Below are 21458 nucleotides of genomic sequence, written 5' to 3'. Positions count from 1 at the left end.
GTGGGTTTGTTCAGCATAAAAAAAAAGAATAAAACTCAGGAGGGACTTAGTTGTCTACCACCAAGTGAGTGTAGAGAGGAGACAGTCAGACTTTCCTTGCAGTTGCACCATTCCCTGGTTCAAATAAATCCAGTCAGAATTCCCCACATCTCAACTTACAGGGAAAAACAGTTTTCACAGTGGGTAAGCACTGAATCAAGATGCTGAAGGAGGCTGAAAAACCTCCATCTGTGAAGGTATTTCAGAACTTGACTGAACAGGGCCCTGAATAATCTGATTCAACTTTGAGGCTTTCCCTGTCTACAGTAGGAGGTTACACTAGATGACTTCAGAGGTCCTTTCCAAGGTAGATTGTTCTACTGGCCTATGAGACATACATAGTACTTTATTGGTATATCCTGGAAAGTAATGTGGGTTTAGGTAAATGGTTATTCTTCTCCTCTTTGCCTTTGGAAGACCATTTAGCAAAGTCAGTTATTTCTTTGTGCTGTGGTTCTTAATATTGACTTTGTAAAGCATTTAATCGTTACATGTGAACACTGACATATGCTGAACAAAACTGATTCACTGATTTACTGTGTCTGGTCTCAGCCTTTTTGTTGTTTAATTGGCAAATGTCGAGCTTCCTTATGCATAAACTGCCATAGATGGAGCATGACTGGTTACAGGTCTCTTAAAATCATGCTTTTATTTGAAGTGGTTCCTCATCCTTCTATGCATTGTTGTTACTACAGATAAGAAGTTCTCATTCTTTGCATTCCCTCCTGCATGACTTGGAAGAAATGGAAAATAGTTACCAGCATTCCAACACCATCCTAATCTTTCTTGCATTGTTGATGAAATTTAATTTTTTTTCCATGCAGTGACCAACTACTGTGTGCTGAAGTTCTTACTTTCTGACAACTTCTGCTAAAGGAAACTGTCTCTGGACTGAAATCTTGCAGAACTTCTGCATTGGAGAACAGGACAGCAAAGCCAGAGTGGGTCTGTAGAGGAAAACAGTTGTATTTGTGTGTGGGTTTGGTATTTCAGACTACTTTTTAATCTAGTTTAAGTCCTCTGGATTGAACATGCCTGGAATGCCCCTTCCACTTCAATTTTGTCCAGAGAAATCCAATTTGCACACTCAGCCTGATCACTGGTGTAGAACAAAGTGTGATAGGTGAGGGTTGTCAGGAGGTTTGCCTCAAAAGCACAGTCCTGATCTGAACTAAATGCAAATACACTTGCACCTATAAAATACTGTTGTTTATGTGAAATTTATTGAAGTCGAGATTTTGCTTACCTGACTGGGGAGACTTAAAACAGAATAATAAAGAATTCCTGGGGCCATATTAGCATGAGCTTTAGTCATGTAAACTCTCTCAAACATTTTGAAATAAAAAGACATTTTTGATGCACATGACTATCCCATTACTATGGATTTTATTCTGATCTTTGTGTGTCTGTGTGGTGAAACTACTGAATAGCAAATATGTTGTTGTGCTTGGGTGTGCTTAGCTGAATTTCAGACATGGAGAGAGAGAATAAAAAGCAGAGGGAACACAAAGGCAACTAATGGAAGAGAGAAAAATTGTTAAATATAGGCTTTGGTTCATTCCTTAAATTATAGTATAAAATGTTAAATACCTGGAAAGTCATGCTTGACCAACCTGGTGATGGTCTGGAGTGAAGTGATGGCCTCAGTGGATGAGGGGAGAGCAGTAGATATTATCTTGGCTTTAAGTATTTTGATGCTGCCGCCTGTAACATCCTCATGCACAAACTAATGACATAGATGAGTGGACAGTGAAGAGGTTTGAAAAGTAGCTCATGTGATGAGCTAAAATGGTTGTGATCAGCAGCACAAAGCCCATCTGGAGGTCAGTCATTGATGGTGCACCCCTGGGGTTGCTGCTCGGGCCAGTGTTGAGCATCATCTTCATTAATGACTGGGATGATGGGACCAAGTGCACCCTCAGCAAGTTTGAAGACAACACAAAACCAGGAGGCACAGCTGATACCCCAGAGTGGGTGTCCATTCAGAGGGACCTCAGCAGGCTTAAGAAATGGTGAGTCCTGCCCCTGGAGCACAATATACAGTCCACCAGGCTGTGCTGGGGATGGACTGGCTGTAAAGAAATGGCCCTGAACTCCTGGTGGACACCAAGTCAACCATGAGCCAGCAGTGCATCCCCGTGCCACAGATTCAGGGCAGTATTCAGTGGAGTGGTGGCAGCAGGGTGAGGCTGAGAGAGCTGGGACAGCCCAGCCTGGAGAAGAGAAGGGATTTTATCAGAATGTATAAGCATCTGATAGGGAAGAGCAAAGACACTGAAGCCAGGCTCTTCTCAGTGTTGTTCAGTGAAAAGAAATACAGTGGGCACATATTGGAAAAAAAAAGAAATTCCTTTTAAATGCTAAAAAAATTTAAAAGCTTTTTTAATGTAGGGTGGTCAAGTGTTAGCATTTTGCCTGGAGAGACTGGACTCTCAGTCTTTGAAAATACTGCAAATCTACCTGGGCACAACCATGAGTAACCTCATCTAGTTTGACCCTGCAGAGAGCAGGGGGTTGGACTAAATGATCTCCAGACTTGCCCTCCTGTTGTACCTCTTCCCTGATTCTTACTCATCTTCCTCCCCTTATAAAAAAAGTCACAACTTCAGACTGATCATGTAAAGCATTCCTAAAAAAGCAGCGTGTGAAGTAGAATTTTCTTGGTAGATTTAGGAGTGTTGATGGGCTGATACCCGACTTCTCATTCCTCTTTGCCCACACTTAAATTTATTATTGCAGACCACTTGATTTAAAATGATCAGTTTGTACTGATTTAGTAGTCATTAGAAAAATTTTATTACAGTTATTTGGACACCTCTTTGACTGCCATTTCTTGAAGTTTTTACCCAAATTAAAATCAGGCTCTGTGGAAATATAATAGCTTCTAGTATATTACTACTTTGGGTTATTAGCAAGATCCTGTTGGATCTGGTTTTGACTCTGTATTCCCAATTTACTGATCAGACATAATGCACTGTTGTTTGTGCTTCAGTGTCTCCTCTTTAAGTTGCCTTGGATCATTGCTTTTTTTTTCACCTGACTTGAATCATCAGCACAAAAGCTGGAATTCATTTAGCTCCCCAGTTCTTATCTGGCTCCTTAAAACCAGTTGGCCTGGTTTATTGGACACTTACATGTGCTTTGCTGACAATGTAAAAACTTGACCAAGTGAAACTAAACTCCTTTTCTTTTTCTGACGTCTTTTTTGTTCTTTTATGCTGAATATGGCGCAATATCTTTGCCCTGATTCCAGGTGGCAGACGCAGACAATCAATCTAAGTTTATCTATGCTCGGGAAACTTCAACTTAAGAACTGTTCTTTCCCTGATTCTGTGGCCAGAACAGCGTCTGAGCTGAGCTGACCGTGCACTTGGGTATCACGACTCCCACACTTTCTCCCTGACTCTTTCATTATTCAGCATTGCTGTTAAGCATCTTCCTCATGAATCATTGTGCCTGTGATTCTGATGTATTGGAAGATGCAAAATGGTGTGAATTAGGATTGTGCTCAGGCTTCTTTTTTCCTCTCTCCAACATGATCACTCTTATGTGTTCATGTGCTATTTTATAGTTCCATTTCAAATTTATTGCCTTCTTTGCTATGCATTTATTCCCTCCCACATGTAAAAAACCTTTCAACTTACTCCTGTCTTTTTCTTTCCAACAGAAATGCCAATCATCCTGTCCAGTTAGCATTCCCACAGTCATCTTGGAGCTCATTCTTTGATGACAAGAGTGTATTCATTTCCTATGCCACCGTCATCTTTTATCTATCTCTCCTTCAATTGTGCTCAGCATTGAGCTGAGGCGTTGGAAAGTGACATAATCATTTGTCTTTCTTTACCTGTAAATGTTGCTGCTGAGCCCTGAGATTGCACTGGCTTTTTCCAAATGCTGGTTGTGTTCCCTTCCCTGCATTGTTGGTCTTGGTCAACTTGTAGTTGCAATCTTCATCTTCCTGTGCTTGGAAGTCTTTATGCCATTGGCAAGTTCGTGAGTGCTGATCTATTGACTGGGTTATCGTGGGTTGTGTGTGGGTTGTCATTAGTATGCCAGATAAAATTAGTGCTAATAATCAATTTCAATAGAAGCTTATTAATATCCTTCCCCCGGTGTGGTACTTCCTCTGCTGGCTCTGCAGGGACTGTTCTCCTCTGCACTTTGTCAGTTCCTACGCCAATCCTACCTTCTCTTCATTAAGCTATTTGCTCTGTGAAATGATTTATTATCTGTAATAAATAATAATAATAAATAATAATAATAATCTGTAATAAATAATAATAAATATTATCTGTAATAAATTTATTATCTGTAATAAATCCTCATTCTTTTATCTGAAATAAACCCTATTAGACAAAATCTATTGACAATTCTCTTCGAAAAGAGACCAACTTTAAATTTTGCTGACTTTTTTTAAAAGTATTTGAGTGTGTGGATGGTAATGATCTCTTTCAAAACCCCTTCCAAACATTTCATGAATTTGTGCAGGCTTGTGCTTGCCTTCTACACTTCCACCTATATTGAAGAAAGCTGCGTTTATTATTGTCCAGTCTGGGGTTTTATCATTTGGTGACACAACCCTGGATTGATGGAATTTGAGGCTGTCCAATCTCTTGTCTTTGATTTGAGGTGAAAGTTTCAGGTGTTTTTTGTTAGAAATAATAAACAATGCACTAAACCAAGAAAGCACTCAAATAGTGAGATTCAAAAGGAATATGAGAGACAGGATGAAATGGTTAGAAAATTATTCTGCAAAAAAAGTAGGTAGAGGGTAAACAAGAGTCCCTTTTTCCAATTTATCTATTTTCAGTGGCTTCCCAGATTGCAGCAGACTCTGTACATTGATAAATGGAGGTCTGAGATAGTGGAAAGGAAGGAGCTTCGGTTTGGTTCTCTGTTATCTGCCATTTTGAAGATTGAAATCTCTGTCTGAGTTCTGTTTGTTCTTACTCTGGATTTAAAACTCCGTAGACTTCAGGTCACTTTTATTTATGTAAATTCTTCTGCAGTGTCCTGTTTGTTAACAAATTCATGTTTCAAATACCAGGACCTCTAAATTCTCATTCACCAAAGGAAGTAATACTTCAATTCCAGGCAATACTGATGAATTCTCCATCAGCGTTACATATAAAGGAATTATGGTCAGAAAGTTATTACATATTAAAAAAATTATTCTATTGGTTGCAGCATACTGTGAATTATAAAATCACTGAGGATACTGATTTATAAACAATGGAAAAGATATCCCTTGATTCTCTTTTTAAATTTTGCTTTAAAAAAATTATTTCTTTGCTCAGCTTTTGCTCTAGAAGTAGTGCCAGAATGGTTCTTAACCTGTAATCCCTTCTATATTTAAGGGGCAGAAGAACTCCTTTTGATTTTGTGCATTAAGCTTGCATAAAGATTTTACTTCCAGAAATTTGTACAGTAATAAATGAACTGGTAAAAATAATTTTGTGTTTATCTTCAAAAACTGAAGAATTGATTTAACAAATTGAAATGCATCAGTTTTAACCAGGGAACGGTTCAAAGGCATTAGAAGAAATGTCAAAAAATATGGACTTTGAAAATTTAAATACTTTTTCCAGATCTTAAATTGGGATTTAAAAGAACCTCTCAATGCCTTGAAGATTCTCTGTGGCATGATTTTGTACTTGATAATTACTCTGTCTTCTGGAAAAGCTTTTGTTTTCTATGTGCTTTCAAACTAACATGAGATGTTTGCCCCATCCCTGGAGACATTCACGCTGGACGAGACTTTGAGCAACCTGATCTATTGAAAGATGTCCCTGCTCATTGCAGGGGGGTTGGACTAGATGGCTTTTAAAGATCCTCTCTATGATTCGGTATGTTTAGGAGCTTTTGAATATGTATTTTACAGTTTTGTAGCTAACCCCAAACAGGGGTTATCCCGCGGTGTACAGGAGAGCACTCTGGATTCTGAATCCCAAGGTCCTGAGTTAGAGTCTCAATGGGGACCGTCCCCTGGCAGTTAAAGCCTCCCTGCCATCCGATCCCGTCAGATCTCGAGTGCTCAGCAGGGTCAGACCCGGTTAGTACCGGGTGATGTGACAGTCCTGAGGACTTCCCTGGCACTGTCCAAGCTCACTCGGCCGTAGCAGATGGACCTGAGGACTTAAATGATGGGACCAGTTCTGTGCACGCTGAGCCTCACCTAAAATCCACTGTGCAGGCTGGAAGGGCACACCCATGTGGGGACAGCCCTGCCCAAATCTGCGTTCTCGAAGCCTGGCCATACACACACAGCTGACCCCACAAATAAGTAGATGCTAATTTACAAACCTGTCTGCCATCCACCTTCTCCTTTGTATCTTTACAGGAACAAAGCAGCAAGTCGGGACTGTCCATATGGATGCCAGAATATGTGTCTTGATGAATGTCTTTTAATCCCTGTTGGTTTATGCTGCTGTTGAGGAGGACTCAGTTTAAGCCCAGTTTAAGCCTGTGTGACTGTACTGTGCCCCTTGTCCATGATCAGTGTGCTTTCTTGGCAGACTGATTGGGAGTGGCTTTCTCTGCTTAGCAAGGTGCTCTCTTAAATGTTTTAGATGTAAATTTTTTATATTATGCCCATCACTACAGTGAATGTGATGCCTTGAAGACTTCAGTGGCTGCCTCTTAGGACAGTCTAACATGGGGCAGATTGCCTTGAAACAATCTGTGACTTGATGTGGGAATTGTTTCATTGGAGAACTGGTTCTTTTTAAAATCTGCTCACTGTATGTGGTCTGCTACATGTCCCTTCAGAAATTTGTCTGTGTTCATTGGTGTATGTAAAATACTTTGTAAATAGCACCCAGAGGTTGCAATAATATTTGAAGATGCTACAAGCACATTGACAGAACGGGAAATATATAACTCTTTCAGTTGCTCTTTTCAAAAGAGAAGAAATTATTTTTTGTTCAAGTTCTAATTTAGTTATCTTCAAGAAATGTGTCTTGGCTCATAACTGTCTTCAGTTACTTCCTTGTGTCCTAGAAACACACACTTACATTCATCCCACTCTAAATTACTGTATTAGCTGCAGACCATATCCTTTTCAGGAGAAGTGGTTGCTATCATTTGATATCATCTGATGTTAGAACACTCTCTAGTAGTCTTTTAAGTGCTAATTTAAGGAATTGTGACATTGCTCTGTTGCACACATTTTGAAACATGAATTTCTTCTTACTCAAGTTGTTGAAACCAGTGCCATGGAACAAGACAAAGCAGGTCCAAGTGATCCTTCAAGAGCAAGTGGTACACCCAAGGTACCTCTTGCTTTCTTTGGTTATTTTAGCTTAAATTTATCTCTGTGGCCTGAGAAAATTGTAATATAATTGGTGTTATCTCAGGTGAAGGAAAGTAGGATTTTGCTTGTCCATCTTAAGTTGAAGGATGATAATGAAATTCTGACTGTAAAAACTCAACTTATGACTAAAATGCATGGATAGTATTTTAGAAATTCATATTAAATTACAAATTAATACTCGTGTTTTTCTGTCTTTTCAACAGTGAGGAAAACCACCTTTCTCCAGTAAACCCTACTTGCTTTATGTTGCAAGGAAAAAGTTTTCTTTACAGAGGAAGGTGTTGAAACAAGTAATGACCTTTCAAGTCCTTATTTTATGGCAAACATTGCTATGGAGCACCTTATGTCCGAGGGCACAGGATGAGAGGAGTGGGAGGTTTTTAGTAAGACATTTTTTTTCCTCAGCTGGGATACTGTGCTTTGTGTGAAAATTGAGGCTATTGGATTAACTCTTAATGGTTCAATTTTTTGAGTGATTTATTGCTGGCATTCTCCATTTATAGCTTATTTGCACTATTCTAATTTAAGTGACTAAAGAGGCAATTAAGTGGTCTATAGCTATGTGATAAACTTTAATTAAAGCTGTATTCATCACTGTTCTATGAATTGATTCATATGACTAGAATAGAGTATTACCTTGGAATTATGGTAACAGATTGCAAAAATAATTAGAAAATTAAAGTTAAAAAATTAATAAATATTCTCAGATCATTTTATGGGTTTACTTGTGAAGAAATATGAACAAAACTAAATATGCTTTGCTTGATGATGAGGTGAAGTAAGCTGTGATAATGCTGTGAGCAAAATTCAGAGTGGTCAAGATCAGAAATGTAGAATTGAGTAGCAGATAGAGTCATATTGTCCTAACAGTTAATTTTAACTCCAGTTTTTGTTAAAGCTACTCCTCACTTGGGTGTTTAAATCTATCTTGGACAAAATTACAGATGGAATGAACTATGGGAACAACTCCACATGAGTTTAACAGGCCTCTGTATGGACATGCAGAAATCAAAGGCAATCGTTGTGAGATTGAAGTTACAAGTTTGTGGAATTTTTATTAGCATTTTCCAAGATCAAGTGATCTAACCTGGCCACAGTATCAAGTGCAGACAAGACTTCCCTTGTATGAAAATGTTCATCTACTGGAAAATGTTTTGGTTTGATGAATACCCTGCATCCGAGTCCATTGGTTGCAGCTCCGTGTTTCAGAAGGCAGCTGATTGTTTAAATATAGATCAGTTGCTTTGAAATAAGATCAATTTTCTGTCACTCACTTGTATTTTAATGTATCTGCTATTTAATTACTGTCAATTTAATATTGACAATGCATTTGCTAGAGAGTGAACCAACATATAGAATGACTAAATGATTTAGAACTCTATTAAATACTCACCTTCTGAGACCATGGATACTTTGTGCATGAAATGCCTGTATGGGATGTAGCTCTGCATTCATTTTTTCTTATTTTTGTTAATGTCTCATCAGAGCTGAATTGCACTTCATAAAATATGTAAACTGAGAGTGCAAAACATAGCACTGGACTTGGTTCTGATCTTTTCCTGGAATGGATCAATGGAAGACTACTTCTTAAGTCCTAGTTGGGAAAATAAGTCTGGGTTTTAGAGAGATCCAAAAGGGAAATTAAATCTGTCTCGTGTCTCTTCATGTACGATACAGGCTCTAAAGTGGCCCATTATGGTCTTCTCTTTGTGATATCATGAAATCAGTCTTGTAGGGAGGAACTGGGTTAATCCACTTTATAAATACATTACAAGTTCACTAATATCTTAGAATTACTCAGATTTCTCTTGTTTTTTCTGATCTAGGGGAGAAAAAAACCCCTTCCTTAACAATTTTTTTCATTTCACTTTAGAGCCACTGGAGAAGCTTCTTTATCTGACTTTTGTGTCCCATATTATCTGATCTCCATCTGTCCTTTGAATATAAGTGAAAAAAACCAGGAGCAGAGAATTATGAAAATGGAAGCCAATGTCACTAGTCTGTAATGAAGACAAGAATTAATATTTATATAAGGCAAATTTTAAGTATCAACACTTCCTTTTTTATCTACAGTTGGATCAGTGATTAACAGGAGAAGAGACTGTCTGGTTTAAAGTGTTGCAGCAAACTGAATACCTACCCTATAATATCAGGATAAAATAGTAATTATGTAAGAAATCTATTATTCATTGATTCATTATTTGCTGTCTGACTACATGCTGTTTGACAGTGGACATTTTTCTTTATTTTTTCCTCCCTTTGAACTGGACTGCTTTTGCTGGCTTGGCAGTAAATGCTGTTTTCTCTCAGCACAGCCATTAAATCTCTCACCTGCGTGTCCTGTGCAGAGCTGCAGTTGAGAGATAAGGTTGGTCTCTCTCAGCAGTGAGCATTGGTATTCCAGCCTCTTCTTTCAAGGGCATTTTGCTGTGATGAGTTGTCTGAAATGACAAGGAAAACACACAGGCATGTTAAATACCCTCGCTAGTCTGAGACAAGTAGGGGTAAATGGAAATGATTTAAAAATACATTTTGAAACTGTTAACAGAGTTCTTGGATAACTGCAAATCACAATTTTAGACAGGAGCATTACAGAGCTATTTCAGCTGGCATCATCCATTAAATAACAACTAGTAATGGGGACTACTTGTCCTGTCCAGCTTATACTTAAAATACAAATAAAACACAAAGGCTCTGAGCCCTTTTGAATGTGTATTCCTGTATCTTCTTCATCCAAGGTCACAAAGGTAGTTCAGTGAAGAACTGAATCCATTTCTTCAGTGTCTTGTTCCTGTGCCAGCCTCTGAGCACCTCCCTCTCCCCACTGGGACCGCAGAAGGTGCCTGAGGTTCTGGAGTTTTTGCAGAGCACTGGCCTGACATCCTGTGTGTGTGCGAGTCTCTTACAAAATCCATATATGATCTGCTTTTAATTCTGTTTTCAAGTATTGCAAGAGTAAATATATGTGCTTCACCTGTTTTGTAGTCTTTGGTCATTATCACTTCTATAAAATCAAAGATAGCATAAAAATGTATTGATTAGAGATTTGCCTGGGAAATCTGGTTTACATGTGCTTATTAACATTGACACACTTTTACATAGCAGGCATCACCAATCCTGTGTAGCTGTTGAAGAAATTGAGGCACAATGGTAACCTTGTATGTGGGATTCAACACTTAAATTTAAGTGTCACTTTATACATATGCACTACATGCTTCTGTTGTAGTTGCTGGAAATCTTGTTAGCAGTTGGAGGATAGAGAACAATTCAGCCCTTCCTAAACTACACAGCAAATTCCTGGTCGGCAAAATCCCACTCCGAGAGTCCACGGAGTGTTTTGAACAAGGAGTGTATTGAACAGGTGCCAAAATACTAAATGCTAATTTAAAAATCCTGAAGAACCTCCTGGGGCCTTTGGCTGCTGATTCAGAAGAGAAGGGTCTTCCAGAAGTCCTTGATTACGTTTGTCAAGCCTATGCACGTTGCTTGGATACCCTAAGGCATCTCCCATTGCTCTAGCTATCCGTGCTGGAGCCATGGAATTAATTCCCAAATCTGTTGCTTAGACTGGCAATGTCTATACCAGGATGTGGAGATCTATGTTTAGTTCTCTTAATTTAAAACTGAAACCTATGCAATTTATCAACGATACTGTGTAGATAGGCTGCAAATAAATTTAGCTTACACTGCAGGGTGATGTCCTCCTCTGTTACCAGGGATTCATGTGTGTTGTGTATTCTGTAGGTGGCCATCAGTTCACCAAATGAATCAAGGGCGTCCTGACCTCTGAACTGCAGCAGTTCATTTTATGAGAGAGAGGGTTTTGTAGTCTGGAATCACAACACTTCTTTTTTTGTGTGTGTGGATCTGGCACAGATTTGTAACCATTTTGAGCAGACAGAAGACACACGTATGGATTTCCACCCCCTCACACCTCCCCACATATACTTGGAAGTGAAGGACTATGAATAATACAGTCATGTTAAAATAATTGAGCAATTCTGACTCAGAATTGAAACTTGTGTGTAGCTAAATGAGACAGGAAAATGATGTTGGCTAAATGACACAGTTGTTTATGCAGCCACCAGAGTATCCTCACATCATATGTGGGTCTTCAAGTTGCTCGATATTATCTTTATTTAAGGGGAAGAAATCCTTCATAATGTTGATGATTTGTTTTCTTGGACCCTCAGATTCTGAGATCTGTAAGCATAACTAACAGTAACTATTATCTACAGAAAAGCAAAGTATCACTTACAATACAGAAAAGTTACCTTTCCAAAAATCAAGGCTAGCCAAGGCATTTTCCAAGCTCTAAAGTCTTTGCATGCATGATGAACTTATTGATTCTAGGATTATTCTAAATTTAATTAAACTTCTGTTTTCTTTTCTGGTCTGGACAAAATTCTGTGTCTTTAAAAGACTTCAAACCATAGGAATGATTATTTGTTATGAGAGGTGGTGAATTAGAGCCCTTTTTTGCCACAATTGATGTCAATTTAGAATTTGTAGAAACTTTAGCTTGGAGGTCAAACTCATCTTGGAAAAAAATCAGTGGTTTTGTAGCTGTTGAATAGTTCTTTGTTCCTTATTTACTGTACATGCCAATTGAATTTTCTACCTAAAAGATATATTCCCAAACAGTTTGATGGCCATTCTGTTTGGGAATTAAGAGTGGGAATATTATTTCCAGGTAACAGTGAATTCATGCAGCATAGAGGTGCTGGCTCATAGCATCAGGTAATGTATTTTATCTCATTTGCTTTCATGTCTCCCTTAACTTTGGATGCATCTCTCTGATGCTGCAAGTGCCAGATATTCACCCTTGAATATGTACTGCGTGTAAACTGCAGTGTAGATAGAGATGAGGAAAACTCCTGTCCTCAGATTCCAGTTCTTGGCCCAGATTCTCCTGCTCTGCTGTGTTGCTGGTGTGTCCCTGGCTACATTTGTTGGGTATTTCCATCCTTTTGCGGGTGATCTACTTTAGCAAGAGCTAATGCTCACTGTCAGAAGAAAAACAAATCACACTCGTTTTCCTTTGTGCCTGAGCTGAACTCTATCCAATCTTCAGCATTTCATTTTCTTTTGAATCTTTGTGAAACACTTCTTTGAAGGATCTAACTTTGCTCCTGAAGAATATTTCTGGTTGGCCTTTCTTATCTTCTGCTGCAGACAGAGAAACTGGAAGAACTGTCTTTTTTTTTCTGGGCTTTTTTTCAGGCCCGTCTCGTAGTTACTAAACTTTTTTAGGGTTTTAAAAGTATTTATAATGCTATTAAAATGAATTGTATTTGTGAATTATATTTGTAAATTTTGTAGATTATTTGTAAATATGAACATTATATTTGTAAAAATATGGTCCTAGCAACAGGTAGGTGCCTGGTTTAAATACTGTTGACTTGTGTAGCTGAATGAGATCAATATTGATGCACATCATTAGAAACATTTGAATCAGCCATAATATGAGTCTGTTTGCAGTGTTCCATTCAAACCTCAAATGGTCATTGAAATGGGGTTGCTTTTTATTTTTCTGGATTTGTGCAGTGCCTTAATATGGTTTGCACCTGCAAACAGAGCTACTATAGAAATAACCCCTCTAGTACTAGTAATAATAAGCACAAGCTTCATCCAGTGAGCAAAAAAAGTCAAGCTTTCTTCTTAATTTAGCTGCTGGTTTTGGTTGCAACGTGGCTGACATTACTGTCTGGTCCAGAGCCAGTGAAGTTTCCCCTAAGGCTAAATCAGTAGTAGTTTGCTTGCAAAATGAAGGTCAGGATTTTGCAAAAGTTGTTTTGATGACTTGATAGTTGAGCTGGAAAAGTCTTAAATCCATGGTTCTACTTCTGTGTATTGAGCTGAGACACTGCCATAAGTACAGCAGAAAAACAACCCTGGGTTGTAGGCTAGAACTCTGTTATCTCAGGCACTGTACAAATCCAGAACACAGGATTGTTCCTGTCTGGAACAACATGGCTTATTTTTCTTCTGACCAGGGAAGGGTTTTGTCTCTTTGAAGGCTGATTCAAGTGTAAGACATGATCATCAAGAGTTAATCATCAGTCTGGTGATACTATGGTGTTGCTTTGGTGCTTGTGAAGGAACAATACCACCTGGACTATTCCTGTTGAGTTTTAGAACCTGTCTGATGCCTATCCATGTAACTGTGAGAACTTGGTATTTCCATATTCAGCCTAGTTATACAAGTGGCCAAGTGCAGGTCCTGCCCTTTGGCCACAACAGCCCCCTGCAGCGCTCCAGGCTGGGCACAGAGTGGCTGGAGAGCAGCCAGGCAGAAAGGGACCTTGGGGTACTAATTGACAGGAAGATCAACATGAGCCAACAGTGTGCCCAGGTGGCCAAGAAGGCCAATGGGATCCTGTCCTGTATCAAACATAGCGTGGCCAGCAGGACCAGGGCAGTGACCCTTCCCCTGTACTCTGCGTTGGTGAGGCCACACCTTGAGTGTTGTGTTCAGTTCTGGGCCCCTCAGTTCAGAAAGGATATTGAGGTGCTGGAGCGAGTCCAGAGAAGAGCAACAAGGCTGGTGAAGGGACTGGAGCACAAGTCCTATGGGGAGAGGCTGAGGGAGCTGGGTTTGTTTAGCCTGGAGAAGAGGAGGCTCAGAGGTGACCTCAGCACTGTCTAGAACTACCTGAAGGGAAGTTCTGGCCAGGTGGGGGCTGGTCTCTTCTCCCAGGCACTCAGCAACAGGACAAGGGGGCACGATGGGCTTAAGCTCTGCCAGGGGAAATTGAAGTTGGAGATCAGAAAAAAATTCTTTCCAGAGAGAGTGCTCAGGCATTGGAATGGGCTGCCCAGAGAGGTGGTGGATTCACCATCCCTAGAGATTTTTAAACGCAGATTGGATGTGGCACTGAGTGCCATGATCTGGTAAATGGACTGGAGTTGGACCAAGGGTTGGACTCGATGATCTTGGAGGTCTTTTCCAACCCAATCAATTCTATGATTCTATGATTTTAAGTGGGCCTCAATTGCTCCTGAATTCACCCCCCTTGAAATATTCACACACAGTCAGCAATGCCCATTTGATTCCCTACACAATTGTTACTATGCTCAAAACCTGAAATGAGTAGAGAAGGTTCTTGAGCGACTGCTCAAAACTCTGTGCCTTCTCTCCATTCTCAGACTTTGTGGTCATGGTCTTAAACCCACAGTAAAATTGGTACGGGTTGTCTGTGGATTTGTGTCCTTTTGGATGCACTCACATGAGCATTCTAGTTCAAGTTGTTTTCTTTGGAAATGGTGTTCCACCTTTGGTGCTTTGGCTCACGTCACAGTACACTGTGTGTTGTTCCTCCAGATGACCCTACACCAAAGGTGCCTCCAGGGCTGCTGTGCTGCCACTGGGTTCCCGTCCACAGGGTTTACTAGAGCCAGCCTAAAAGAATTTCTGCTGAAACAGGTGTAGTGTTGATATCAGGTCCTCAGTACCAGCTGTTTATTTGGGAAAAAAATCTGCTTGTGTTTGTCAGTATTAGTTATAGATATTGTCTAGCTTTTATCTTTCAGGTGAAGCTTTTAGGTGTATCCATGGTCCACAAACCCTCTGGCTTAGCACCTGCTGATGCCAAAGGAGTTTTTGTTCTGATTTTCACCTTTTGTAGATTTTAGGAACACAGTAGTTGTAGATTTTTAGAGGGTTAATATTTCTAACAGTTTAAGTTTAATGCCTTTCTATCACTACCTCTGTCCCAGAACAGGGAGCTCAAATTCCTTTAGTTATTTAACCTTGTTTAGACTCCTTTCCAAGGTAAAGAGCTAAAGGATATCAGAAGGCCCACAGAACGAACCATAAACACAGGTCAGAGTGACCCAAAAGCCAGAACTGGATGAGCTCCAAGAGACCTTTGTGTGCCCGAGGAAGAAGAGCTGATGAAGACAGAGGGTCTTGACAACCCCAGACCCAATTCCAGGGGGTTGGACAGGGGTGGGACTGGGGCTGGACTGAGAAATGTGTAAAGCAATGATTGGAGGGATCTTATTATAAAAGCCATGGAAACAAGAACTGGGACACATCCCTGTCATCCTGTATTCCTGTGGGCTGTAGGCCCTGTGTTATTAAAGGACCTTTACTTTTTATCTTACCCTACACTAACGTGGCTCAAAGTCCTTTTTTGGGGGGGAAGGGTCATTCACGGCATCACTGCCAACAAAGGAATGGCTTTCTTTGCACATGTGTTAGTGCAAAAGCTGTGAGTAACACAGTTTTTGATCTGGAGAATCTCCTGAATGAGGATCAGTAATATGCTGAAGTGCATATGTGCCACTATCAATTTCTATTTCTTAAATCTCATCCTTAAAAACATACATGAAATATGGCTTCATTTTTTCATGGGAGTTCAGTGAACTGAATTTAGCAAGACCTTCTAGAACCAGAATTAAGATTTTTTTTTAAGAAATTGAAATGCTTTTTAAAAAGAGTTGTTGGAAACCAAGTCTCCTAAACTGTAGAAATAAGTAATATTAATAAATTTTTAATTGTCCAGTAATAATTTTTATTAACATTACATAAGGCTATAAGCAGTTATAGAATGCCCTGAAAAAAAAATCGCACAGAATTATGTCTTGATTTCAAATGAGAAGTGAGCAGTAACAAATAGAATATGACATATATTGAAAGATGTAACTTGAAGTACTCAAAAGCTTTGTAGAGTTTTTCTGTTAGGTAATCTTTGTTTTTGAGAAGCAAAACCAACTAGGGTATCTTTTTAAAAAGCTCACTAAAACATTCTAGTGATCTAGAGTGGTTTTTAAGGGGAAAAATTAGGTTATTCTTTGGAATAGGCAAGAAGCAGCAAAAAATGAAAGTAACTGATGTCAGTAAGGTTTTCGTACTCTTATGGAGTGGAAAAATTGCAACGATTCTCTTCTGAAAGGAGATGAATAGTGGAAGTGCAGCAATAATCATGAAGTGGAACAGGTCAGTTTGGATGCCAGGTACCAATTTTCATAAGAAGATGAAGGCTATTGAAATTGATAGATGACAGTTTTAAAAGTGAAAAAAAGAAATAAATTATTGTGGAACTATCTGCTGTAGCTCTGTGTTGAAAGATCTTTTTTCCATCACTGCTTATGAAACTATATTTGGGCCAGGCATTGTTTTCACTTTGGGTGCCTTTCTAGACCTTACTGACCAGCATTGTCTAATTCTAGATCTTTTCCTTTTTCAAATGTTATGTTTTTGTCCTGTTGCTCCTTTGCTGCTAAAACTTTCAGCAGACTCAGATGCATATGACTCATCTTTTTTTTTCAGTGTTTTCTTCCAGCTCTTTGATAACCACTCAGTAACTTCTCAGTTTTCTGATGCTTTTTTCCATTGCTGTCTGCGTAGAACTTCAATCAGGCATCTTTATGCCTTTTTTCCCTGTTATCACATGTATATTATATTTGAATATATGAATAAAAGTTCCTCTAAACATGCACAAAAATGTTAACTTCATATTCTTTATAAAAAAGTGGTTTCCTATGGTTTATGAAAAATCTTGACAGTGATTAAGTGACTAGTTTACAAAGCAATTGATAATAATAGACAATATTGGTTCATTTACTGCCTTATGCTGCCCTGTCCATTTTTCTGTTCATTGGTATAGTCTGGGTTTGTAAAATCTTTAGTGTTGGGATATGTCTCTATCCTGGTTCTGGATCTCAGTTTGTGATTACTGCTGAATAGATTATTATAAGTTAAAAAGTGGGGGGGAAATTTAATAGAACTTAGAAAATAATGTTCTGGTAAGAGATTTTGGCCTTTCTGTAACAGCATCAAACTCGCAGGAGTAAAGAGGGTGTAACTGGTTGGAGTTTGGTCTGTCATTGGCTAATCTGGAATTCCCTGCACTTAAAAGAAATTACAGTGCTGGCAAAAGAGTAAGGCAAGAAGCTGGTTTGGCTGGAGGCTCATCTAGAGCACAGTTTTGGTGCATACAACTTCATATATTTTCTTCATTTTGAATTTCCTCAGGAGTATGGTAGCTTGCAACCTGAACTGACCATGGTTCAATGTTTGTGTCTGAGGGAGTTTTAGACAACCTGGTTAAAAAATCAGGAGTAAAGCATGTGCAGCATCACAGAATGGGGTACAAGCTGCAAAATCAGAATCACAGAATGGTTTGGATTGGAAGAGACCTTAAAGACCATTTTGTTCCAACCACCTGCACTGGGCAGGGACACCTTCCACTATCCCAGGTTGCTCCAAGCCCCATCCAACCTGGCCTTGAACACTTCCAAGGGTGGGGCATCTACAGAGTCTCTGGGCAACCTTTGCCAGAATCTCACTTTTAAGAATTTCTTCCTAACATCTAATGTGGATGTTTTATCTTTCGATGAAGCACAAGCCCTATGGGGAGAGGCTGAGGAAGCTGGGGGTGTTTAGCCTGGAGAAGAGGAGGCTCAGAGGTGACCTCAGCACTGTCTAGAACTACCTGAAGGGAAGTTCTGGCCAGGTGGGGGTTGGTCTCTTCTCCCAGGCACTCAGCAATAGGACAAGGGGGCACGATGGGCTCAAGCTCTGCCAGGGGAAATTTAAGTTGGAGATCAGACAAAAATTCTTTCCAGAGAGAGTAATCAGGCATTGGAATGGGCTGCCCAGAGAGGGGGTGGATTCACCATCCCTAGGGATTTTTAAACGCAGATTGGCCGTGGCACTGAGTGCCATGATCTGGTAAATGGACTGGAGTTGGACCAAGGGTTGGACTCGATGATCTTGGAGGTCTTTTCCAACCCAATCGATTCTATGATTCTATGATTAAGCCGAGCAGTCTCTTACACTGAGCTATCAGCTGCTCCTATGTTCATATCAATAGTTTTAATTCTGCCCATTAATCTGACATACATAAATGTCATTTCTAGGCCTACAACAATTACAAGTAGTTTCTGGATCACAAGAATTAAATGTTAGAGGAAAAATAATGATGCTAGTCTGGGATAAAGATCACTTCAGAAGTCTCAAATTTGTAGATATTTTATTTCTATCAATAAAAAAATAAACTTGCAAAGAATAAACTGAGTCAGTAGGTGTAAAGCATCTTCACTTTACTCATATCTGTTTCTTTCAGTTGAAGAGTTCCATTTGTGAAGGGTTAACCAAAGATGGATGGTATAAATGTTGCCTAGTGCAGAGCCCTAATTTCAAGGAAATTTTCATGTTCTGTTCTTTGAAGGGGCATTGACTCCCAAATCAGACACTGACATGCCTCTGATCTTCCCGGGGATGAGTCACAGTGCAACGTGTGTGTGGAAGCACCGGGATCAAATTTGCAGTGTGTTGATCACTCCCGATGATAGGACTGGATGTTCTCTAATCCCGTGTGCGGGGTTACAGGAGCGTGCCTTATTAAAAAAGAAGACTTAGAGCTACTAAAAGCAGAATGCTGACGTTTTTGTTGATTTGGGGTTTTTTTTCATCAGCGCTCTGCTGTAGATTTTAAAGTATAATAAAGTAATGAACACTACCTTGAGTTTAGTGGCTTTAAATGCTGGGTTAATTTACACTCAGAGCGGAGCTTTCAGTGTCAGGCGATCTTTTTTTTTTGCCAACATAAGCACTCAGCTGAAACAACAGCTATGACTCAGTTGACAGTGAACGCTGCTTGAATTGATTTAGTCCGAGTTCAGATTTAGCACATAATCATGTTCAATTTGATCCACCGTGCTGCCTAGAGATAAAAGGGTTGAAAAAATAGATTTAGCTTATGTCAGTCTTTGTGGTGATGTCATTGCCATGAGAGATGGAATAGCGCTGTTACTGTGCTGTGCCTGCTCAGTTGGTGGGTGTAGGGGAAAAGGCAAGGAGCAACTCAGTTAAGTGCAAAGAGCTTGTGCTGGAAGCTTGTAGTCATTGAGGCAGCATTTTGGACTGTTCAATTGCAGTACTGAACTGAAGATTTTTTTTTATTATTATTATTTATTTTTTCTTCCACTCGTTTGTTACTCTGAGCTCGCCTAACTCTGTGTACAAAAGCGGGGGATGCCAGCCCGTAGCATGGACTGTGATGTTTCTACTCTGGTTGCCTGTGGGGTTGATGTGGAGATTTTTGCCAACCAAGAGGTTAAGGTATGAGCCTACAGTTCTTTTGTTACAGATGCTTCTTAGAAAAGCCTTTGGGAGCAATAGGCATTTGTATGTAGCAATTCAGAGTAAGGAGGCAGATGAGATTCTGCTGCAGTAGTAAAAGACGAGCAGTTAAAAAAAAAATCTGTTAATTAGGAGAGAGAAATATGGGAGAGGAATTGTGCCTGCTTTTTACTATGTTTTGATAAGCTGAAAGAATAGGCTGGTGTTTACTCTTTAATGATATAAGGAATGGGTTATATAACTGACATCTGTGCATATGCATGTTTCATATTCATAAAAAATCTTTCATTGTTAATTTTCTCAAGTTATTTTTAGTCCAGTGTCACTTTTTTAGATCAGCCTTGCCATAAATGTTATTTATCAATGTTGATAACCTTCAGATATTTCTACGCAGTTCAACATTAGTTGTTTCTTTCCTTCAGATTCAAATCACGTGTGCAAGTATAAATTTTTTTTTGCAAAGGGTTAAAAGTTTGTAGCAAGTATTTTGGTGCATCTGCAACATAACACAACACAAAAAGTTGTGCATCTTGCATGGCATATGATTACCCGAAAAACAATGCTTAAATCAAAGGCTTGATATGCTGGGCTTATAGTCTCTTAATTAGACAACTGCTGTAGAAAAGTCATTGTGTGTAATTGCTTACTGTTGAAATCAATTATCTTTTTCATTTTTTTCTCATATTACTGCAAGAAAATCACTGCAAATTAAGTTTGGTAGAGGAATTTTAAGTATGCTTTTCACAGATCATCTGAAAGAGCTCACAGGCATAATACAGTGTTATTCAGCAGTTTATTTAAAGGACAAAGGTACAGAGAAAATTAGTTTCTAATCTGATTGTTCTTAGTATTGAAAGAATGGAACAGAGTAAAAATGATTTACAGATTGGAGGTCAAACTTTGAACCTCTGTTCTGTTTGATTCTGAGTCAAACACTGGAGTCAGTGGAAATATCTGGAAATGAAACTACTTTGATTTGCAAGAGGTTATGATGATTTTTATTTCCCTGTTAGTTTGTTAGCAGGTGCGATAATGTATAGTTTGTACAGATGCTTTTGTGTTGGCAGCAAGAGGTTCTTCTTAATTTAGGAAGCTTTTTCCTAACAGTTTCCTACTGGATTTAGAGATGAAATAGTGAGTAATTCAGAGGAATGGTTCAGACGAGCAGTCTTGCCTTCACTGGGACATGTTTTTTGTATGATTTTGAAGTAGTTAAATCTGCTTATTCCTTTTTTTTTCCTTCTTTTTCTTAAATACATATTTTTTAACATGTGGGTTTTACACCTGCATTGATACAAACTTGTATCTGCAGCAACTATCTTTTAGTGTTGGTGCATGTTCAGTGTAGGACTATGTAAGAAATTAAAGTTGTAGTGAGCTTCTTGTATCCTTATGCATATTTCAGAGCAATGAAAAAACAGAATTTCAGCTTCCATAAATCAGCAGAAAGCATTCCATTGACTTGGGCAAGGCTTTCATTAGCCTTATTTAAGCTGCAGCATCTGGAAAGTGTGAGCCAGGAACATGAGATAAAAGAGAACAAAAGGGTTACATAGACATTGCAGGAATCACAATCCCTTTCATGTTACTTGGACTTCCTGTACCTTGTTTGCATTAGTTAAAACTGCCCTTTTTTGTGGCTTTCCCCCCCTTATGTCTGAATTACAGTGTTGATTGCAAAGACTTTGGGTATATTTACAATGGAGACTGCACTGCAGACTGCACTGCAGCTTAGAAATGCTAAGTCTACTTCGAAATTGCCTGGCTTAGATGCTGCCAACAGTGTGTCCTGCATGACCCAGAGCTCACTGCAGGCTCATTTCCACCCAGTTGTCACCAAACTGCTGCCCAAGCCTGTCCAGCTCTCTGCTCATCCCCGGGCTTTCCACACAGCAGCCAGCAGTGTGGGCATCCTCTTTGTGAAAGTTTCAGTGCTACTGATAGTTTAAAAATGGAGAGACCTAATGCTCTTTGATCACTCCCAGCAGAACTGCAGGGGAAAAAAAAGAGGAA

The 21458-nt window shown here is 39.3% G+C and overlaps 1 protein-coding gene across 3 annotated transcripts in view; it reads left to right on the top strand.

Annotated features, from left to right (window-relative positions):
* RCAN2 (regulator of calcineurin 2) overlaps positions 1-21458 on the top strand; it is a 92193-nt gene that overhangs the window by 26996 nt on the left and 43739 nt on the right. The window contains exon 1 of one of the 3 annotated variants that reach the window (XM_071548220.1): positions 18958-19424. The exons of the other annotated variants lie outside the window; for them this stretch is intronic. Within the exon in view, the coding sequence (XP_071404321.1) occupies positions 19338-19424 (87 nt within the window). The 5' untranslated portion in view covers positions 18958-19337. Of the gene's footprint in view, positions 1-18957; positions 19425-21458 lie in introns of those variants that run through there. 3 annotated transcript variants of the gene reach the window in all.

The sequence above is a fragment of the Pithys albifrons genome, chromosome 2 (genome assembly GCF_047495875.1).
Source record: "Pithys albifrons albifrons isolate INPA30051 chromosome 2, PitAlb_v1, whole genome shotgun sequence".
NCBI lineage: Eukaryota > Metazoa > Chordata > Aves > Passeriformes > Thamnophilidae > Pithys > Pithys albifrons.
The sequence above is the reverse complement of the archived record's forward strand: the minus strand, read 5'-3'. Positions and strand labels throughout refer to the sequence as shown.